The 23,581-nt window shown below is 41.6% G+C and overlaps 1 protein-coding gene across 1 annotated transcript; it reads left to right on the top strand.

Moving 5' to 3' along the window:
• Nucleotides 1-418: 418 nt before the first annotated feature.
• On the top strand, nucleotides 419-23,510 carry LOC102075674 (meprin A subunit beta). Its single transcript, XM_025911632.1, has 4 exons — nucleotides 419-426; nucleotides 575-753; nucleotides 1,317-1,535; nucleotides 23,464-23,510. The coding sequence occupies exons 1-4, from the start codon at nucleotides 419-421 to the stop codon at nucleotides 23,508-23,510; spliced, it is 453 nt and encodes a 150-aa protein (XP_025767417.1).
• The last annotated feature ends 71 nt before the right edge of the window (nucleotides 23,511-23,581 follow it).

The following is a 23,581-nucleotide window of genomic DNA, read 5'->3' on the forward strand; positions in this document are numbered from 1 at the left end:
TTCAAGTGAACAGAGCAATTTGACTGACATAATTTTGTACAAATCAGTTATGCAAAATAACCCCCCACCCCCCAATCCACAAAAGCATCTGGAAAGAGTTTTAAAGCATTATGCTTTAAGTCTTAGAGTAATATGCATGAGCAAGGAGAGCACCTATCAGTTGTCTAACATATCTTTTTTTTGTCTCTATAACACAAATCTCATAAACAATGCAGGAATTAATTCTAAAGGAGTCATTTTAAGAGCTCTTGATCAGCTCAGGTTGAAATCATGCATTGATTTCAAACCAAGGGACTCTGAGGACTATTACATTTCTGTCAAGCAGTTAAATGGGTATGTTTATTTCTACTTTTTGTTTTTTTCTTTGCATTTAAAACAAAATTTTTAAATTTCAGACATTTTAAATAAAAAAAACAAGATGAATGCGTGAAATTTTTAATGGTTATGTTTTTTGTTCTGTTTCTTTTCTGATTATTTGTTTTTAGTTTTATATATTAACATTCATAAAACCAATTACATAAAACAGAACTTAATATATGACAAATATTGATTAGTGTTTTGCATTTATTTTCAGATGTTGGTCATACTCTGGTCGAGTAATTTCCAATGGACAGAATCTCTCCATTGGAACAGGCTGTGGTTACATTGCCACTGTTGAACATGAGTTCCTTCATGCTCTTGGCTTCTACCATGAACAGTCCAGATATGACAGAGATGATTATGTGACAATTCAATTTGAAAACATCCTAGAAGGTTTGGTTAATACTTATACTACATATTATGGTGTTAATATCTTCTTCCATATTTCTATTCACATGCTTATCTTAAAGCTGTATAAACCAGTCTAAAAAAACAACCCTTTTGAAATTATTAAAATAAAACTATGAGTAAAAGAATTATCTACAAAAGAACCTTTGAATTTATGAGTCTGCAAAATTGAACTTTCAATAATCTGTCAGATTGAGTAATATTGTATAATCAATACACAACTGATTATCCAATATTACTCCTCTTATGCTTTAACCTTAACTCATAAAATAGAAATATTTTCAATGCAGTATACTGTATGTGATGCGAGAAATGTATCAACCACATAGAAACAGTAAAAATAAAACTATGAGTATCAAAAGAAGATTTTTATTTATTATATTCTGCAAAGAATCTTATCAAATTTATTATCGAGTAATATTGTGTAATCAATATCATGAGTACACAATCTTACTCCTTTTATGGTTTGACCTTCTCTCATTGTATCAAAATCTTTTCAACGGAATATACTGTATGTGATGTTTGACTTTTATGTATGATTTTTATAGATAAAAAGAACAACTTTCGAATAGTTGGCAGTGATGAGAGCACCACTCATGGAGTCCCATATGACTATTTGTCAGTGATGCACTATGGCAAAGATGATTTCACCAACGGCAATGGATCTACAATTATCACCAAAGACCCCAAATTCCAGAATCTGATTGGTCAACGAGTGGAAATGAGTACTAGTGATGTTCAGGAGCTGAATCTACTCTACAAATGCAGTAAGTGCTTAAAGATGAAGAGGACCAACATTCAGTTTTAGGAATGTTTTGGGATTGCTTGTTACAATTACTAAGAACACCATGAGAATATTTTGCCCTTAACCAATGGAAAGTAACTTTTATTCTTTTCCAGACTCACATTTTTAAATAGTTTTTACATTGATTTTAGAGATACTGAGCTTATTCAACCTTAATAGGGCTCAGGAACTGGTGTTTTCTACATGTATGGATGAGGGCATAAATGTAACAAAATGGCTGTGTGTAGGCAAGATAGGACCCAAATGCAAATTTTGAATTACGAAACGTGAATTCAAAATACAGCTTTATTGCTGAGAACGGAAAAAGCGATACAAAAGCAAAACTGGGAAAATAACACAACCTATACAGCACTAAATAAAACACAACTATGAGGGAGATCACAACACTGGACAGAAGAAAACAAAAGGCTTAAATACACAGGGAATGACAAGGGAACAGAAAACTCATGGGAAAAACAGCTGGGGCAAATTACACACAACGAGACAGAGCATGCAAAGATAAACATAACACATGAGACAAGGTACCTTCAAAGTAATAGAAGCAAAATAAAACATGGTGCACACAGACAGGAGACTACCAATGTAAAACAGGAAGTAATGGGGACACATGCACAGAGGCGCAGACAGACACACAAAGACATGACTGGGGAAACATGGATAACATGACAGGCAGGGAGGAACAGAATGAAGCATGAAGGAAGCAAGACATAAGAACTCACAACAAAGATCATCTCTGCCACACAGAGGGAGACACAGAGGGCAAAGACACAAGGGGGAATCTATTAATCAAAAGCTATCACCTTAAGACTACCAAAGAGGACTTAAACATAAAACATAATACAAAATGACAAAAACACAGGAAAACTCAAACTGCTGGGTTAAATGAGCCAGGATCCTGACAATAAATTTATATATTGATGAGTTCCAAAAAGTCTGTTATCATTACTTTTTGAACTGGCACCATGGTCAAGTCTATTTGTCTTAAGAAAAGTTCTGCAAGTCAGAATGTTTTGACAAACTTACTTTGTTGCTTCTGTTATGGAAAATTGATTAACAAAGTCTACAGAAACTATAATTTCCTCGAAGCACAGGCAGACACAAATTGTTTTCCACACTCCAAAGCCACTGTGTAAACTACACAGCATTAATAAAATAAAATCTCAACTTAAGACACAGCACCTAAAATAACACTGCACAACAAAACAGATAAAATTAAAAAATACCTTGTTGTTCTGCATGCTGCAAAAAGGGAATTAGTCACCATTTTTCTGAGGTTTCCTGATAAGTGTCTGGTTAAAGTCGATTCCACTTAACATGACTTTCAATAAAGTGCTTTACGGGCTAATTCTTGAGCTCACATGTGTTTTTCTTAGGCTTCCAAAAAGGAAACTGTTAGGTCTGCACTCACAGGCCTCGCTAGTCCAGAGACTTATCACCATGAACGAAGCAAGACAATCAGAGCTCAATCGGTTTTACTTGCGCAGGGAAGCCCAGTCGGCTTCTCAGAGTTGCAAGCTCTGCAGCCGGACTCAGACAACTCCAACTCCAGGCTTCCCTCGCAGCCATTTTATTCAGTGAACACGCTAGCACCCCATTGTAAAACCCATACGGTGTGTCATAAAAGTTAAGGCACTGTCTGTGTGTGTGTGCAGGCACATGCAAGCATGTGAGTGAATGTGTGTATGTGTCTCTGTATATGTGACTTCCTGTTAGTCATATGTGGTTACAACCATTTTAACAACATCTCTGGTCATAAAAGGGTCATCTCCCCTGACACCCTGTATATGGCTCAACTCCTCACTCACCATATATGAGCACAGGTGAGCCCACAAATGGCAGGAAGTAAACATTCCTTACTAAATAAGCAACCCAGAATCTCTACATGCAATGTGCTTGTCATGGTTGACTGTGTGGCAGGCAGGCAGGAGTGGTGGACCCAAAATGCAGGACTCTTTGGAAACGAGATTTAAACTGAAAACGCAGCTTTATTGCTGGACAAAACTTCAACTAGTGATGGCCCGCTTGAAGCTGAGGCTCCGGAGCGTGTGTCGATAAAAACAACACACTGGTTCAGAAGCACTGGGCGTTTCTCAATATGCGTACTTGTGCGTACTTGCGTTCTCGTGTACTCGTGATACGTCATCAGTCGGAGACCAAGTACTGTTCCAATTCGAAGTGTGCATCAAGCCGAGAACGCGAAAAAGTCCCGGATGTGTTCTCGCTCCGCCCGTTTTATCGAGCATGCATCGGTGTGGACTTGGTACAGGTAAATATCCCAGAATGCATTTCGTCCAAAACTCAACAGCGGACTCTTCAACGCCCCCCCCCCGCCCGCTCGAGGTCTTCTCACTGCTCAGGTTAAAGAAACCCCAGCAGCTGTCTATAGTATTGAGTGTCCACTAAAATAGAAATAAAAGCGTTCTAACATCTCACCTGCTTGTTTTTATTAAGGTATGTACACGTATGTACATGTACACTATTTTTATTAATAGAGGTTTCACTACTGAGGTTAAAAATGATATATAAGTCACTTAGATCACTTCTAAATGTTAATGTTTGGTTTATTTCAGTGTTGTATTTGTTCCTGAGTAAACCGGTTTGGCTGTGATTACAGTTAAGCTTGATAACATGTTACTCACAGTTAAATTAAGAGGGGACTGCAGTAAAAACTCCAGACCTGTGACATCATCACGTACGCAGGTGTTCCAATTGTACATATCGCGAGTCCGTGCTCGCGTTCTCGGCGGGTACGTACTCCCGTGCGTTCTCGGCGAGAACGCGAGTACGTACTCGCGTACTTGAGAATTGAGAAACGGCCAGTGTCGAGGCTTGCTTCGTTTGGCAAAAGTCACGTGACCAGTGACGTCCGAAGCTTCATTACGCACGTAACTGCTTCGGTACCTGATTCAAATGGAACGAAGTGAATCATTTGCGGGATTTGTGGAGTGTCTTGATGGTGACAGATAGCGAACCACTGATCATTCTACTGAGAGATTTGGTTCTGTTGTGTGGGAGTATTTTGAGTTGATTCTGGTCAATCGGGTGGGTTTTCCAGCTTTGTGTTCTGGCTGTTTGCTTTTGTTTTGTGCGTCTTTATTTTATCTGAAAACGGGAAAAACTTCAAATGCAAAAAATCTGCTTTTCATAATATAAATATCATTAAATAACTTCCATTTGACTCGTAACATTTAATGTTATAAAAACATATATTTTATTTAAAAAAATAATCTTAAAATGTTAGTCTACAAAATGTGCAGCAATTTAATTTATTTATTCTCTTTAGCTGATAGTTTGTGGAGCCATAACTGCATCTCTACCAGTTTTTCTGCACTCCAGCCTCTTCTGTGCCATGTGAAGGGATTTTCCTTAAGGCAGGAGAAATTATCTCCACGAAAAGGAACAGATTCGGCCATCGCACAGTGGAACTAATTTTCTTCTTAAATAAAAATGAAAAAGGGGTTACCTTCAATGCATCATGTTTTTAATTTGCAAGTTCATGAGCATTTCCCTTTCCATTTCACAATCAATTCTACCCCCAGGTCAAAAATATGTATAGGAAAATTTCCCTAATATAATATTATTTATAAATATACCCGTCTAGAGATTAAATGCATAAGTACATGGAGGCAGGACCTCACAGCAGAAGCATACTGCATAATGTGCATTATTATATGTATGTTATATGTAACGTGGTATTTTTCAATTATTGTATTTACCAACATCAAGAAGTCACAAGCAAAGAAAGACCACACCATGGTGCATGTTCACACAAGGAAAGTTTACTGGTCAAAATTATTTATTAAACAAATAAACTACATTTTTTAACACCAAAAAATACACGTTCAAAGCAACACAACAGCAGCCCAATATGAGACAGAGTTCCACTCTGTAGAGTGGGCTATCATTATGAAGCAGTTGGTTTTATTTTGTGGATTCAAGCTGCTCTTCATATTTTTGGCCACCAGATGTCACCAGAGAGGACTGTGTTGAAAAGCTTCGAGTAATGAACCGTTTTTCAATACAAGTTTCAGTGCTTCAGAAAGCTTCATTTGGCCATCACTAACTTCAACATAAAATAAAACTCACGAAAGCAAAACAAAACTCTAAACTGAGGTGCTGGAGGACTGGAAATCATGAACACACAGCAAGTCGAGGGTGTACAAACATTAACGACGCGACACCGACACAAAGACACACTGGGCTAAAATACACTGAGGGAGTCATCAAGGAATTAGAGACAGAAGGGGAACACAGCTGGGAGGAATAAGACCTAACGAGACAGGGAGAGCAAAGCTGGAACACTGACATCAGACAGGAACATGAACCTTCAAAGTAAAACAGGAAACAAAACACACTAAACTAAGACACGGACTAGACAGAGAGAGGCAGACTTGACGCTGAACTAAACCGGCAATCATAACAAAATACAACCCGAACCTTATGGTGCGTTCACACCGAACGCGATAGACGCGAGCGAAAACGCCCCAAACGCCCCTATTTTGACGTGTGCACATTCGCACCTCAACGTGTGTCCAAGAAAAATCCATCGCGCGTGAACCGGAAATATGGGAGGAATGTGGGAGGAAGTTTTATTATGCTTTTTCTCCGTCTGCGCGCCACTTTCGTGCGCCTTTTTCCCCCGCGGTGCAGGTGTGTATCTCCGAATGAGGGTCATAGTTATGAGTGTTTTTGTGCTGTTTTTTCTATTGGACGTGATGGTTATCAAAACCAAACATAAGTTTGGCAAGTGCAGGAGACACGACACAGAGGAGATTTGTCAATCAGGCTGCAGAATGCAATGCGCATTGTTGAAAGCTGTACGGTGCAATAACAAAAATCAGCGAAATGTGACGGGTGAACAGCGGGACCACTGTATACTGTTTTATTAATAAACAAAATATATTCCTATATGACAACACGCATAAATTAACTGCCTACATTAATTCACTGTAAACCTTGTCCTTCTGACTGACACTCCCCTGCTGCCTCTCCGGGCTGTCCCTGGTCCTCGGGGGGGGGGAAGTTCTCCAAGGTCCGCACCATATTGCCGCTAGTCTCCCGCGGGGTGAGGAAGGGGTCCAGAAACCCCATGACCGCGAAGAACTTCCATCTCTTCCCCGATCCTGCTGCAGACCCACTCCTCTTCTCCTTCTCTGTCCTCTTCTCCTTATTATTTGTGTCCCTGAGGCTCTTCCACTTTCTCCTGCAGATGTCCTCTGAATAAACACATTATGTGTTAGCGGAAAGGTATTTGTACATCAGTGGGAAAATAGCGGGACAGTATGCGTCAGTACCTAGGTCAGAGCCACGTCACCAGCCTCCTGATTGGTTGTCGCGGCGCGAATTGACGCTGGAGTTCAGATTTTCCAACTGAGCGGTAGAGGCGAAACACGCATATGCACAAAATGCAACACAAAAACTCACGCACGTGGTTTTTTTTCGCGAGTCAAACGCGCCAGACGCGCTGCGCGTTTCACGAGTTTTGGCGTTTTCGCGCAAATCTGCTTCCGAATTTTCGCCGGACATCGCGCTCTTTCCATTGACTTTACATGTAAACCTGACGCTCTGGCTGCCTCTATCGCGTTCGGTGTGAACGCACCGTTAGTCATGCAGAAACATACCAGAATAACTGAAACACAGATCCATAATAAAAATCAACAAAGCACCAAAGAAACATAAAGAACAATCTTCTTGGTGCATTTTCAATCATCCAGGAAAGTAAATCTCCAAAAGTTGAATCTGTTCATCTGGACGTAGCGTTTTGTGGGAGAAACGTTTCGTCACTCATCCAAGTGACTTCTTCAGTCTCAGCTGACTGCAGGTTTCCTGACTCTGACTGACCTGCAGTCAGCTGAGACTGAAGAAGTCACTTGGATGAGTGACGAAACGTTTCTCCCACAAAACGCTACGTCCAGATGAACAGATTCAACTTTTGGAGATAAAGAACAATCCATCATTCAAAAATAAACCAAAACATAAGGAACTCAAAATACTGGGTCGATCCGACCCAGGACCGTGACAGTTAAACAGTTGTCAGTTTTCAGTTTTATTTGTCATTTGCAAGTTAGCACAGGGTCAACATTGCAATGAAATGTATTTGACGAGCAGAAGACAGTCACTCAGCAGAACGGTACAGTAAAAAATAGTAAAGAGCAATATATTAGTAAAACATAGTAAAAGAAAAAAGATTAACAGTTAACAGACTAAATATATATATGTATATATAAATATATGTACACACTAGTGATTAAATAAAGGAAATCTTAAAGGAATGTGATGGGGGGGGGCAAATGACATATTGCACAGTGGCAGGAATGAGCAGCAGTACAAACTGAACAGTACAAAATTTTTTAGTGGCAGCAGTAAAAAATTGCAAAGTATTGCACTTTTTAAAATATATATATATGTATAAATACCAATAAAGTGAAGTTACCAGTGCAGATTGTACAGTGTACTTGTGAAGCTGCAGGGCAGCTTCTGAGTGCATCCTGTGGAGTGTGTTGTGTGTGTTTAAGTGTTGTGGTTGAGGTGTCGTATAGCTTGATGGTAGAAACTGTTTTTAAATCTTGTAGTCCAAGCAGACAGACTCCTGTAACGTCTGCCAGATGGTAACAAGGAGAACAGCTGATGTGCTGGGTGGCTGTGGTCCTTGATGATGCTGTGCGCTTTGCGGAGGCATTGTTGAAGATAAATGTCCTGAATGGCAGGAAGCCTCGTGCCAGTGATGTGCTCTGCTGCCTTCACCACCCTCTGTAGTGATTTTCGGCTGTTGGCAGAGCAGCTTCCGTACCAGACTGTAATGCAGCTCGTCAGCAAGCTCTCGATTGCACACCTGTAGAAATTTGAGGTGATGTTAGCGTTCATGCCAAACTTCCTCAGCCTCCTCAGGAAGTAGAGTCGCTGGCGAGCTTTTCTGATAGCAGTGTCTGTGTGAAGGGTCGAGGAGAGATCCTCAGTGATGTTGACTCCAAGAAATTTGAAGCTGCTGACCCTTTCGACCTTGACACTGTTTATGTGGATGGGCTGGTGTTCCCTGACTGGTCACTTCCGGTAGTCCACTATCATTTCTCTAGTTTTGCTGATGTTGAGAGTCAGGTTATTTTCCAGACACCACTTGTACAGCGCCATCACCTCCTCTCTACAGGCGTCTCATCGTTGTCTGTGATGAGGCCTATGATGGTTGTGTCATCCGCAAACTTGGTGATGGTGTTGGACTCATGTTTAGCAACACAGTCGTGTGTGAACAGGGAATATAGGAGGGGGCTAAGCACACAACCCTGTGGTGTTCCTGTATTTAGGATGAGTGATGAGGAGGTGTGCTTACCACTAACACTATAGCTAATAGCTTCCTCCACCATCCTAGATGTATGGAGGAACAGAAAAATATCTGAACATGCAGTTCAGGATAGGGTTTACAGTTTTAAACACAACAATGACAACTTTGAACACGATCACTCTCACAGAAACAGTGAGACTTGTAAGCAAGCTTGACCTTCACAATAAAAGCACAATAACTTTAACTACATAAAATAACATAAATATATAATTATAAAATTATATAAACAAAGTTATCATGCCAACAGTTACAGACAAAATGAGCAGTAGCTAACACCTTTATTTCTCATGTGCTTGAGAGAGAGAAAGCATTCTGCAGGGCACTGATAGCAGTTTCTCTCCAGATGAATAAGACAATCCTCTTTAAATACAGTCAAACAGAAGTATTTTTACAGCTGCTGTTCACACCCTTGACCCTCTCCAGAAGGGGAGAGATCTTTACAACTATGTTTCCTCTTACAGTGATTGCCCCTCGTCTATTCCCCCCGTCCTCAGAGACATGGAAACAAAAAGTCTTCACTGCCCGTGGAATCCACCCCCACTGGGTGTCACCAACTTTATCAGGATGCCTAGCTGTGCGTGCAATAAAGTTGAAGCTGAATGATTCCCCCACATGTGTCCCAAAAGTTACAAAGTCACAGTTAACTGAGGACTCAAATGCAGGACTCCATTATTTGGAAGAAGTACAGTGGAATTTATTTGACATTTCATCAGGTCTGTGTACAACAGTGCAGGGAAGAGAGAGTAACCTGAGCTCCCAGGGCAGGACAGAACTCCTTCACAACTCACACCTCTCATGAGGTGAGTTGTGGGCACGGTCGGAGACAATGTCTGCAGGGATTACATGGAGGCGAAATAGAGGCTGTCAAACTTGAGAGCAAACAAAACAAGTGCTGTACCATGCCGTCTGCCATCTTAGCTGAATTGGTCACGACTGGATCATATGACTAAAATGTGTCATCATTTTTGTTTTTGCAGTCCACACTGCGACGTGAAAACAGCGTTTTCAAATTTATCCGCTTTGGAGAGCGTTTTCAAAAAGCTCAGTTTTCCTTGACCAAAAACGCCGTCTCAGTGTGGACGGAAGGCCAAAACGGAGAGAAAAACATGCGTTTTCAAACGAAAACGTATTAGTGTGGACATGGCCTTAGGTAGAGCGACAAAATGAGCTGCCTTAGAAAAACGATTGATGATAGTAAGAATGACTATGTTACCTGCTGAGGATGGGAAACATGGAGGAGACTTTGCAGGAGACTTCGCCCACCCATACTCCCTTCTTTACCGGCGGGCATGATCTTTTGGGGAGTGATGGTGTGATGGCATGCCACACATGGTAAGCTCCACACCTCACCACCAGTTGATTCACCTTAGTTTAATTTACAGTCACTACTTTAAAATATTCTACTTATTCTTAAATATTGTTTCTTTATCAAATGTATTTATTTTTCCATCACACCTTCCAATGTTTATATGGCGTGCACACATATTAACCTTGCAAGGTCAAAGTTCTGTTTTATGTTATATTAATACATCTCTCTTTGTTTGCGTTACCTGGGGGTTGGCGTCTTCTCCTGTCCGGCAAAAGGTGTGGCAAAGGGCTGGGAGAGCTGAAATACTACTGACAGCCTAATTGGACAGAACCACATGCTTCATTGCCTGGGGGGTGTTTCATGTTTGTTTAATTGTTTTCTATTAGTTGGTTATATGGCAGCCATTTTGTTTTCCCCCGTGTGTGTCATTTGGTTTAGCTAAGCCAGTATTTAAGTTCCCCCGTGTGTCATTTCAGCAGGTCAGTTTACCTTATGTTTGTTTGAGGTCTTGTTAACTATTATCTTGAGTTTAGTCTATTGAGTTGACCTCTTTTATTGGTCTGCCTGTTTAAGTTTTGGCTTTGTTAAATATATTTTCATTAGTGATGGGTAGATGGGGCCTCGTGAAGCGTTTCAGCACATTCCCCAAACTGTATTGATACTGTGTCGACACAGTTTTGCTGTTTTGCTCCATACTGACACCTGCTGGACCTTAAATATCATTGCAGGCAACTTACTTGAGACTCACAACAGACACTGATTCAATGACCTAGTCATACTTGTACACTGTAAGGTATTGTACTTTCCATGGAGTCATTTTATATCTTTTATATTGCAAATATTGTAGACATCTTTAAAATATATTGTGAATGACATTAAGTGAAAATTAAAATGAAAGTATTGTGAATGTAATATTACCATTTGACTCAGTTTATTATAAATTTCTATTCAGAAAAATAGGTTTATCCAATGTTTTTGCATTCAGTCTATTGCGTTTTTTTTTTGACACCATTTCCACAGCTTTGGAAAACTCACAGGCACAGATGAAGCTGGGGTACACAAAAACTGTAAAGCCAGGTGGAAAAGGTTCTGATAAGATGTCTTCCTATTCCCCCAGTACGTTAAAGGATCCTCTGATCTTGGAATGTTCCTCTCCGACACTCTCCACAATACTAAGGGGTTGGCAGTCCTTTATAATAAAATTCAGGACTGCCTGGTCCAGAGCAGTCTTCCTAGATGCTTGATTTGAAAATAATAAAACACATATTAATAAAAAAAATGATGATAAAGCTGTTCAGTGTCTATATAGGCCTACCAGTGTTCATTCTCGGTGAGTTTGTCTCCTCATTTTCATGTTTGGCTCTGTAATGCCTAAACACGGAGGAGGTGCTTTTGTTTGTGTAAGAAAGCAGAACAGATGCGACATTTGACCTGCATAAAATGAAATAAAAATTTACACTTCAAGTCACATTGCTGTTTTTCCTATTCTGATAGATTACACTGAAACAAAGACAGACAAACTATTACCTTATTTGCAGTTAAAAGATCAAAATGATCCCACACAGCAGAAACATTTCTTTTTCTTTCAGGCTCCATTTTATTATAGAGAGATGTGTATTTTTTTTATTTTTTTTAATCTTTGCGAGAGTAATTTTGTGGGTTTTTTTGGTGGCGACTCATTCCGTTGGCAGATGCGGATGCGGTACCTTTTAAACACAGTTTGGCGCGTTGGCAATGAGCGATACAGCAGCTGTATCGATCACGTGACTTTTTCTTAAAGCGACGCACGCACCGATACAGGCTTCGCTAGGTGAGCTTGATACATGCGTCGGTGCGTCAGTGTTGCAGGACCCATCACTAATTTTCATATTTTTGGGTCAATAAAACCTAGTGATGGGTAGATGAGGCCTCGTGAAGCGTTTCAGCACATTCCCCAAACTGTATCGATACTGTGTCGACACAGTGTTGCTGTTTTGCTCCATGCTGACACCTGCTGGACCTTGAATATCATTGCAGGCAACTTACTTGAGACTCACAACAGACACTGATTCAATGACCTAGTCATACATTGTAAGGTATTGTACTTTCCATGGAATCATTTTATATCTTTTACATTGAAAATATTGTGGACATCTTTAAAATACATTGTGAATGACATTAAGTGAAAATTAAAATGAAAGTATTGTGAATGTATTATTACCCATTTAAATGTAATTGACTCAGAGTTTATTATAAATTTCTATTCAGAAAAATAAGTTTATCCAATGTTTTTGCATTCAGTCTGTTGCGTTTTTTTGACATCATTTCCCCAGCTTTGGAAAACTCACAGGCACAGATGAAGCTGGGGTACACAAAAACTGTAAAGCCAGGTGGAAAAGGTTCCGATAAGATGTCTTCCTATTCCCCCAGTATGTTAAAGGATCCTCTGATCTTGGAATGTTTCTCTCCGACACTCTCCACAATACTAAGGGGTTGGCAGTCCTTTATAATAAAATTCAGAACTGCCTGGTCCAGAACAGTCTTCCTAGATGCTTGATTTCAAAATAATAAAACACAAATTAATAAAAAAAAAAAATGATGATAAAGCTGTTCAGTGTCAATATAGGCCTACCTGTGTTCATTCTTGGTGTGTTTGTCTCCTCATTTTCATGTTTGGCTCTGTAATGCCTCTGTAACACTGAGGAGGTGCTTTTGTTTGTGTAAGAAAGCTCTGCAGAAGAGATGCGACATTTAACCTGCATTAAATGAAGTAAATAATTTACACTGCAAGTCACATTGCTGTTTTTCCTATTCTGATAGATTACACTGAAACAAAGACAGACAAACAGTGACCTTATTTGCAGTTAAAAGATCAAAATGATCCCACACAGCAGAAACATTTCTTTTTCTTTCGGGCTCCATTTTGTTATAGAGAGATGTGTGTGGTTTTTTTTTTTTTTTTTGTCTTTGCGAGAGTAATTTTGTGTTTTTTTTGGTGGCGACTCATTCCGTTGACAGATGCGGACGCGGTACCTTTTAAAGACAGTTTGGTGCGTTGGCAATGAGCGATACAGCAGCTGTATCGATCACGTGACTTTTTCTTAAAGCGACGCACGCACCGATACAGGCTTCGCTGGATCAGAGAACACAACCCTGGTTCAGCAATGGAAGCAGCTCGGTTAGCTGATGTTTTTGTTGCTGCCAGAAAGAAGGGGCAAGCATGGAGCCATAATGCATGGAAGGCATCGAGGGACACCCGGAAGATACCTCAGCAAAACCATCTGGATTCAGCAAATACAAGCACTAGTAAGACCCCTCAGTCTACCACTAGACCACCAAAGGCCTCCGGTAAGAAGATCATTTGTTATCTTTGTGGATTAGAGGGCCATACGAAACCTATGTGCCCAAGAAATTCTGCTAAAATGGTACAAATGTGCTTCGCCCCCCGTTCTAATGTTGATCCTGAGCAGGAGAGTGACAAATCCATCAAAATGAGTCAGATTGAAGTGAATGGGGTTCTACTCAATGCCCTTCTTGATTCTGGCAGTTCTCGGTCTCTTATTCACTCAGATTTTGCTCCACCTAATATTGTTCGTACCAGTGATACAATTTCAATCTGTTGTGTCCATGGGGATGAGAAAAGATATCCGACAGCTGACATCTACATTAAAGTTCAGGACCAGATGTATCTGCTGAATGTGGGTGTTGTGAACAGTTTGCCTTACTCTGCTGTGTTAGGGCGTGACCTTCCTGTGCTTTTTGATTTGTTGGAGTCTGAGCAGACTGAGGAGTGTAATGTAGCCGTTACCAGAGCTCAGGCTAAGCAAGTCAGTACCCACTCTGAGACCCTGAGTGCCCTGCCCTTTTTTTAATGAGGAGTTTGAAACAACTGTGGTGAAGCCACGGAAGACCCGCAGACAAAGAAGGCAGGAGAAATTCAAATTTTCACCTGTGGAGACACTAACAGACGCTGAGCCAACATCGTCACCGCTAGGGTTTAATATTCCAACTGAAATTGCTGACCTCCAAAAATCTGATCAATCTTTAATATCTCTTTTCCAGAAGGCCAAAGAAAAGGAACCTGGAGTGGAGCAAGTTCTCAACAGTGAGTACATCTTGCAAAATGACATTCTCTATCGTCAGCAGGGGTCTGTGCTGCAGCTGGTTGTTCCCCAGAAGGTGAGAAACGCCATTCTCACCTTGGGGCATTCTATTCCTTGGGCTGGCCACCTTGGTAAACACAAGACCACAGCTCGCATCAAACATCATTTCTACTGGCCTGGTCTTAGCAAAGATGTGGCTCAGTTTTGTAAAAGTTGCCCAGAGTGTCAGATAACTTCTGCTAAAATCCCCCATAGAGCTCCACTCCAACCTCTCCCTGTCATCGGCACTCCTTTTAAGCGTCTTGGAATGGATATTGTAGGGCCTGTTGAGAGGAGCAAAGCAGGAAATCGTTACATGCTTGTTGTAACAGATTATGCCACAAAATATCCCGAGGTGTTCCCTTTAAAATCTATAAAGGCCAAGCCCATTGCATTTTGTTTAGTGCAGTTCTTTGCAAGAGTTGGGTTTCCACGAGAAATACTAACTGATCAAGGCACTAACTTCATGTCTACTTTGTTAAAACAAGTTTATCAGTTGTTGGGTATCCGGAGTCTGAGAACTTCACCATACCACCCTCAAACTGATGGGCTGACAGAACGCTTTAACCAGACATTGAAACAGATGCTCAGAAAGTTTGTCAACGACAGTGGTAACGATTGGGATCAGTGGCTGCCATATCTACTCTTTGCTTATAGAGAAGTCCCCCAAGCCTCCATAGGTTTTTCCCCTTTTGAGCTGTTGTATGGTTATGAGGTTCGTGGCCCTCTAACTCTGTTAAAGGAGATCTGGGAGGGAGACAAGGCGGAGGAGGGACCCAAGAACATTTTGTCTTATGTCATTCAGATGAGAGAACGGTTGGAGAAAATGAGCGAACTTGCTCAATCACATATGGTGGAGGCCCAGCAGCAGCAGAAGTCTTGGTATGATAAATCTGCTCGTCAGCGTTCGTTTGAGCCAGGACAAAAGGTGCTCGTGCTCCTCCCCAGTGACAACAACAAATTGTTGGCAAAGTGGCAGGGGCCATTTGAAGTCATGAGGAAGCTGGGACCCACCACATATGAGGTGTTTACCCCAGGGCAGTTGCGCTCCAGCAAGGTCTTGCATATAAACCTTCTGAAGGAGTGGGTGGAGCGTATTGAACACAAGGCGGATGCAATGCTCATACGGCGAGTGCCTGAAGAAGATGAAGCAGATGAGCAATATCTACCACCTGCTGGCTCTCTAGATTATGATCTCAGCCATCTCCCAGAGGACAAGCAGCAGCAGGTGAGAGAAATGTGTAAATCAGCAGTCTTTCAAGAGAATCCAGGGAGAACTGACATTGTCGAACATGATATTGTGGTACGAGAAGGTGCCTCTGTGAGACGATTAAGTTACAGGATCCCAGAACGTCTGCTGCCTTCATTGAAGAAGGAAATCGATTTGATGCTATCCCTAGGGATCATTGAAAGATCTAAGAGCGAGTGGTGCAACCCTGTGGTCTTGGTACCCAAAAAGGATGAGAGTATGAGGTTCTGCATTGATTTCAGATACCTGAACTCCATATCCATGTTTGACTCCTACCCAACACCAAGAATTGACGATCTACTTGAACGTCTGGGAAAAGCAAGGTACCTGACCACAATAGATCTGTGTAAGGGTTACTGGCAGGTCCCACTCACTCAACGGTCCAGAGAGTTCACAGCATTCAGAACACCATGGGGGCTTTTCCAATTTACAGTCTTGCCATTTGGATTACATGGAGCTCCAGCCACTTTCCAACGGCTAATGGATCAGGTATTACGTGACTGCTCTGACTTTGCTGCTGCTTACTTGGATGATATTGTTATCCACAGCAACACCTGGGAGGAGCATGTGGAACACCTGCGAACTGTTCTGGACCACCTGCACTCAGCTGGTTTAACGGTGAATCCGTCAAAGTGTGTTTTCGCTGCTGCTGAGACAGAATACCTGGGCCATGTCATCGGCAAGGGGGTTATCAGGCCACAGGTCAGCAAAATCGAGGCCATGGAATCATCCCCCCTGCCCCAAACAAGGAAGCAGCTGAGATCCTTTTTGGGCATGGCAGGTTTCTATCGTCGTTTCATCCCTCAGTTCTCCAACAGGGCAGCTCTGCTCACGGACCTGACGGGATCACGCTCCCCCAATCACATCCAGTGGACAGAGGAGGCAGTGGCAGCATTTCATGACATCCAACAGTCACTAAGTAAGCAACCGGTTTTGTACAGTCCCAACTTTGATGAACCGTTCATATTACAGACTGATGCTTCAGATCGGGGCCTGGGAGCTGTCCTCCTTCAGGAAACCATGGGAGGCCGCCATCCAGTGGCTTACATCAGCCGGAAACTGTTTCCACGGGAAGTTCGGTATTCCACAGTAGAGAAGGAGACCTTAGCAATCAAGTGGGCCCTGGACTCCTTCCGCTACTATCTACTGGGAAGAGACTTCACCTTGGAAACTGACCACAAAGCACTCCAGTGGCTTGAGCAGATGAAGGACACAAATGGGCGAATTACCCGCTGGTACCTGGCCTTACAGCCATTCCGATTCACTGTCCACCATGTACCAGGCAAGGAGAACCTTACTGCTGACTATCTCTCTCGCTGTTCCAGCGAGAGCTCTGAAGAGGGGAGGTGTGTGATGGCATGCCACACATGGTAAGCTCCACACCTCACCACCAGTTGATTCACCTTAGTTTAATTTACAGTCACTACTTTAAAATATTCTACTTATTCTTCAATATTGTTTCTTTATCAAATGTATTTATTTTTCCATCACACCTTCCAATGTTTATATGGCGTGCACACATATTAACCTTGCAAGGTCAAAGTTCTGTTTTATGTTATATTAATACATCTCTTTGTTTGAGTTACCTGGGGGTTGGCGTCTTCTCCTGTCTGGCAAAAGGTGTGGCAAAGGGCTGGGAGAGCTGAAATACTACTGACAGCCTAATTGGACAGAACCACATGCTTCATTGCCTGGGGGGTGTTTCATGTTTGTTTAATTGTTTTCTATTAGTTGGTTATATGGCAGCCATTTTGTTTTCCCCCGTGTGTGTCATTTGGTTTAGCTAAGCCAGTATTTAAGTTCCCCCGTGTGTCATTTCAGCAGGTCAGTTTACCTTATGTTTGTTTGAGGTCTTGTTAACTATTATCTTGAGTTTAGTCTATTGAGTTGACCTCTTTTATTGGTCTGCCTGTTTAAGTTTTGGCTTTGTTAAATATATTTTCATATTTTTGGGTCAATAAAACCCCTTTTTTGAATTAAACCACCTGTGTCCTTTATGCTTTACTGCTTGGTCCCTGACAGATGGGGCGTTTATCAATATGCGTACTTGTGCGTACTTGCGTTCTCGTGTACTCGTGAAACGTCATCAGTCGGAGACCAAGTACTGTTCCAATTCGAAGTACGCATCACGCCGAGAACGCGAAAAAGTCCCGGATGTGTTCTCGATCCGCCCATTTTATCGAGCATGCATCGGTGTAGACTTGGGACAGCTAAATATCCCAGAATGCATTTCGTCCAAAACTCAACAGCGGACTCCCGGCACATCCCCCCCCCCCCCCCGCTCGCGGACTTCTCTCTACTCAGGTTAAAGAAACCCCAGCAGCTGTCTATAGTATTGAGTGTCCACTAGAATAGAAATAAAAGCGTTCTAACATCTCACCTGCTTGTTTTTATTAAGGTATGTACACGTATGTACATGTACACTACTTTTATTAATAGAGGTTTCACTACTGAGGTTAAAAATGATATATAAGTCACTTAGATCACTTCTAAATGTTAATGTTTGGTTCATTTCAGTGTTTTATTTGTTCCTGAGTAAACCGGTTTGGCTGTGATTAAAGTTAAGCTTCATAACATGTTACTCACAGTTAAATTAGGAGGGGACGGCAGTAAAAACTCCGGACCTGTGACATCATCACGTACGCAGGTGTTCCGACTGTACAAATCACAGGTCCGTGCTCGCGTACTTGAGAATTGAGAAACATCCCACGAGTCCGTGCTCGCGTTCTCGGCGGGTACGTACTCCCGTGCGTTCTCGGTGAGTACGTACTCACCGAGCACGCGAGTACGTACTCGCGTACTTGGGCATTGATAAACGGCCATGGACATGCTGTGGCAATATGGCCCTTGCTGCCACAGTGAAAGCACTCACCAGCCATCCAACGGCAATGTTCCTCTTCCGGAGACAACCTCGAGTGCACTAATTGCATGAACCGCTCACCATTTTCATTTTTCTCCATTTCCTGACGGCTTCCACCTCCAACTGCGCCTCTGCCGGCGGCCATTTCTGCAGATGGTCCCCCACCTGGTTTCTTTGGCCAGAATCCAAAAATCGACAGAATACTCCACCATACTTCGCCTTACCTGCTTTAAATTTAACAAACGGTGGGCAGCAGCGGCGGCCCTGGAGCCTTTCTCAAAACGCTCCTGAATTTGGAAAGAAAGTCAAGGTAAGCGATTTCAGGGTTTGTCCTTAATATTTCCTGAGCTCATTTTAATGCCCGGTCTTGTAGTAACTGTATGAAATAGGTGATCTTTGCCCAATCACTCTCATAGGTCCTGCGCTGTTGTCTAAATTGCAACATGAGTCAGAAACCCCGCACACTTATCTAATTCAGCCAGAAAATGCTCTGCGGTGGGAAGAGGCTGTCCCAGGGACTCCGAAGAGGCTGGTAGTGGTGAAATGAAGAGCTGAGGTGCTGGGGGCGCCAAGGCTTATGGCTGTGGAGATGGAGATGAAGATTGTGAAGATAATGCTTACCAGTGGTGCGGGGCGAGGCCCTGAGTGAGCGTTGCCAGCTCAAGGTTAATATGTTGCAGCATTTGCTGGTGCTGTTCCAGTTATGTTTCTGGCAAGGCCATGGTCGGCTGAACTGGATCTGAATCTACTGAGTCCATTTGTGGCTGGATCGTTCCATCACAGTTAACTGAGGACTCAAACACAGGACTCCGATACTTGGAAAGAGCACAGTGGAATTTTATTTGAAACTTTACCAAGGTGTATGTAAAACAGTGCAGGGAACGGTGCTATATGCAGTAGTGTCAGGAGTAATGGCTCTGGGAAATCCAAGGTGGGGAAGACAGGGAAAAACACCCTCTTCAGTCACACGCTGGTCACCGCCAGCCTCACTCCACTCGTTCACAAAAAATCCTCTTGGGGAAACACAGGGGTGGGTCCAGGGAATCTATATACAAGAATATACAAGTTAACACGAGGGCACAAAATCAACAAGTGCTCTGAACTAATCTTGGAGCTACACTGACACGAGTCATACAACAATCCAGGGATGAGTAGCTTCATTTCCTTTGCTTAAGCAATGGCAGCCATAATGAGGTGCAGGTGTCAACTCTTCACAGGTGCGTGGGCCGATTTTCCTTTGTCATTTGAGCAAAGGGCACAATAGAGATTGAAAATGTGTTGTCATTCCTGGGTAAAACCGCAAAGGATTGTGGGAACGAGTGGCAAGCGGTACTAGCGCACGCAGGCTTTCACATGAAAACAGTCACACATCGATAAAAAGAAACACAAAAAATGGCAAGAAGGTGTTGTATTATTAACTGCAATAGCCGGTCCCCTGACAGCCATGGGAAGCCGACGGGTAAAGAGATCAGTTTTTAACGGATTACGTCGTGGAAGAGAAATAGTTCAAGCCATGTTTCCGAAGTAACAAAGAGCGGATGGCCTGGATTGCAGCCATTCGAAGAAGACCAAATATAACGTTCCAGAACACTCCAGCTCACATGTTAGTCTGCTCCAAGCATTTCCACAAAGGTAAGTCTTCTGTTGTAGTTATTACGTAATTTATCATAACGTAATTGTTGATGTAGGTTACAAATAAGTCTTATATTGATTTGAATTGAATTCGTTGCGCTATGCTGCTTTGTTCACTGTGGCTTTGCGGGCTAATGTTTGTTGTGTTTTGTAGGAAAACCAGCCTACAAAATGCAGGAATGCGATCCAGACTGGGCACCCTCTGTCAACCTGGGTCATACCGAGTTTAAAGCTGCTACCACAGCGAGATTTGATCGGTTAAGAGAGAGAGTGAGATCAAAACAGCCACGAAACGTCCCGCATATATGTGCCCAAGTGTTGTACTGAAGCAATCAAGTGATGAGTAACTGTTTTCCAGTATGTTGTTTTGCAATGGGTTTTTTTTTTTTTTGGTTGCATTGTTGATTTGTTTTTCACTGAAGCAGCTAATAAAGCATAATGGAATACAGTTTTGCCTCTTTCTCGTAAGATTCTATAATAAAATGTAACAATAATGCCAGTTATAAATAAAGACAATAACTTGAATGAATTACGAAACACTCATTTATTTCTACTAGATCTGAAAATGTTGTGTAATACTACAACCTGAAATGACAAATAGATTGCGTTGGCCTGTACAGGAGATAAAGGAAAAAAATTTAACAACAGCTGTGAAATGAAATAGTCCAAATCACCAAAGTAAACTGGACCTGGGCTTGTTGCAGGGATCTGAAGTTAATAAACATCTTGTGAGTGTATGCACTCACATTAGGACCATATAATAATAAATATGTGCGTGATGAAAGTTGGACAGCACACTAACGTCCTTACTCCACTCTGTATGCTCATATGGGTCTAACCCTTTCACTCCTTTGATTTTTTCCTCGTACTTTTTTTTTTTTGCCTTTTCGTCAAGTCTGTCTTTGTATGGACCTGCCATGTTCTCCATCGTTTTGTACATGACTGTACAAAAAGCATTGCGTGAAAGTCACGTGGTCTGTCAATCTCTACAATCCAGCTATCAGCTAGTTTAATTGTGTAAAAGACTGTAAAACACTAGAAACAGGGATACAGACATGACCTGTCTCTGTTAAAGAGTAGAAAGAAGCACCTCTACAATTTACTAATAAACTATTACCTCTTAGGTGGACAGATAATAAACCCAGGACATATTGCAAGGGGTAACACAAAAAAACAGACAACTATGCTCACATTCACACTTATGACCAATTTAGAACCACCAAATAAACTCACCCCATCTGTTTTTTTGTTTGTTTGTTTGTTTGTTTTTTGCCTGTCCCATTTGGTTCTTTAGCCGTCAGAATTGTTGTCTGAAGACCAACAAGGATACCCAATGGATTTACTTTGCCAAATGGATCATCACGGCCATGGTCCATTTGATCGACCTTTGTTGTTATTATTTATTTTATTTTATTTTCAGTTGTTACAGACGGGACAGACATGACTGGGGGATAGGAAAGGGAGAAAGAAAGATGAAGGAAAAGAAAAACAGAAGGGAAGAGGGACAGTGAGAAAGGGCACTTAAAAAGAGAAAGACAAAAAAATCTCCTGGATCACCTGTTGAGAGAAAGAGAAGAGAAAACAAGCAAAAAAAAACAAAGCAACATACTAAACACAACACCATCGCATTAATCTAGCTAAGTGTAAACAGCAGTAAATACTAAATATTGAATGTTGTTGTGCAGCACGCAGGACAGACAGCGCACAATGTGCTTTGAAGTAGCAGCCAAGAAAGGTGTAGTTTATGTCTATGAACAGTGAACACCCGTGTGCACACCAGTGTGGATCAGCGCGCTTGTATTCAAAAGGTTTCCCCATGTAACGGTCTACTAGAGGGTGTAGAGGGCCATAGCCCCGTCCCCCAGGGCATGAAGCAGACATGGAGGAGATCCAGGCTCCAGACATCCAGAGGCCCCAGAGTGCGAGAGCCTAGAGTTGGATGTCTCGAGACCGGTCTTGGTCTCGAGACCACTTTTACGTGGTCTTGGTCTCGTCTTGGTCTCGACGGACTTTTGTCTTGGTCTTGTCTTGGTCTCGACTGACTTTGGTCTCGGTCTTGGTCTCACTGTCTCAGTCTTGCGTTCTCAAATCGACATAGTGTTCAGGAGATTTGGAGTCAACCATCAGCGGAGTGGGATGGTGGCTTACTGGGCTTAAGCCTGGGTTATTTTTTCAGAAGCATGGGGTCTTTTGGAGTGTAATTTGTTAGTTAGATGCCTGACTGACAACTGTATAAAACAAAAACAACACACGAAGCACAGAGCGCACTGTCGCAATTTCCCCATAATTTTGGTATGATCAGAGCTCAGGCACTAGGCAACTAAGCACAGCACCCATGTGAGCGAGGGGGGAGAAGCTGCTGCTTGCGAGTTTGCTGCAGACAGAGGAGAGCTTTAGTTTGATCAGGTACCAAAGCAAATCATTCATACTGTACAAATAATGTAAATATGACGGTGTATCACAAAAGATTGATATCAAACTGATTACTTGGTTGCGTTACTTGCTCTTCAAGTGAATCAACAAATGGATAAATAAAAAGCCGAACAACAATGCTGAGTTTTTTAGAGTCTTAGCTTACATTTCATATTTTCAGTTCTTACCCTCCACGGCTAAACAAACTCTCTAAATTGGTTTCAATTGTGTACTGATGAACACAACAATGGACATAAGGAGCTTCTTTCAAAGAAAAAACTCAGGTAGATGTTATTTTATATATTATGCTTTGTATGTTGTTCAGTATATTCCTATGCAAAACAAGAGGAATTTCAATACACAGCAGTATATTCACAGTTGAAACCAGATATTTACATACACTTTAGGGAGAAAACATAAAAACTTTTATTTTTACTGTTAAACATCAATTTAGAGTAAACTTGTTTTGTTTTAGATAAATAAATGAAATATCTTTTGAATTAGTTAAATGTCAGAATAAAAAGAGAGAGCTGTCTATTTTAATCACTTTCATCAAATTTAGGAGTACATATACATTAAGTTTATTGTTAATTAATAAGAAAACTCCAGACGATTCCATTCTGAGCTTAAGAAGCCTCTGATAGTAGAGTCCATGTGAGTAAGTTGGTTGTGGATGCATATAAGGCACCCCCAAAACACAGAGCCTGTTTCTTTGACATGGGAAAAATCAAGAGATATCATCCAAAACACCAGGAAAAGAATTGTGGACCTCCATAAGTGTGGCTGAATTTTGAATACAAAATACAAAAGTTAACAAATATGTTTTTTATATTTATCAATCTAAAAAAATAAACATTTAGTCTGATTTGATGTTACAATTAAAAAAGTGTTTGTGTTTTTATCTGAAGAGTATGTAAATATCTGGTTTCCACTGTATATTTGATGATGTTGGTGTTTGGCTTGATTGTCAGCACAAAGAGGGAGAGAGAGGAACAGAGAGGGAACAAGAGCCAGGTGAGACACACATGTTAGTCAAATGGTTGTTTGCCAAAACTCATCAGAACATGTATCTAGTGCCTAGTGTAACTT

Source organism: Oreochromis niloticus, linkage group LG11 (genome assembly GCF_001858045.2).
Source record: "Oreochromis niloticus isolate F11D_XX linkage group LG11, O_niloticus_UMD_NMBU, whole genome shotgun sequence".
NCBI classification, from domain to species: Eukaryota; Metazoa; Chordata; class Actinopteri; order Cichliformes; family Cichlidae; genus Oreochromis; species Oreochromis niloticus.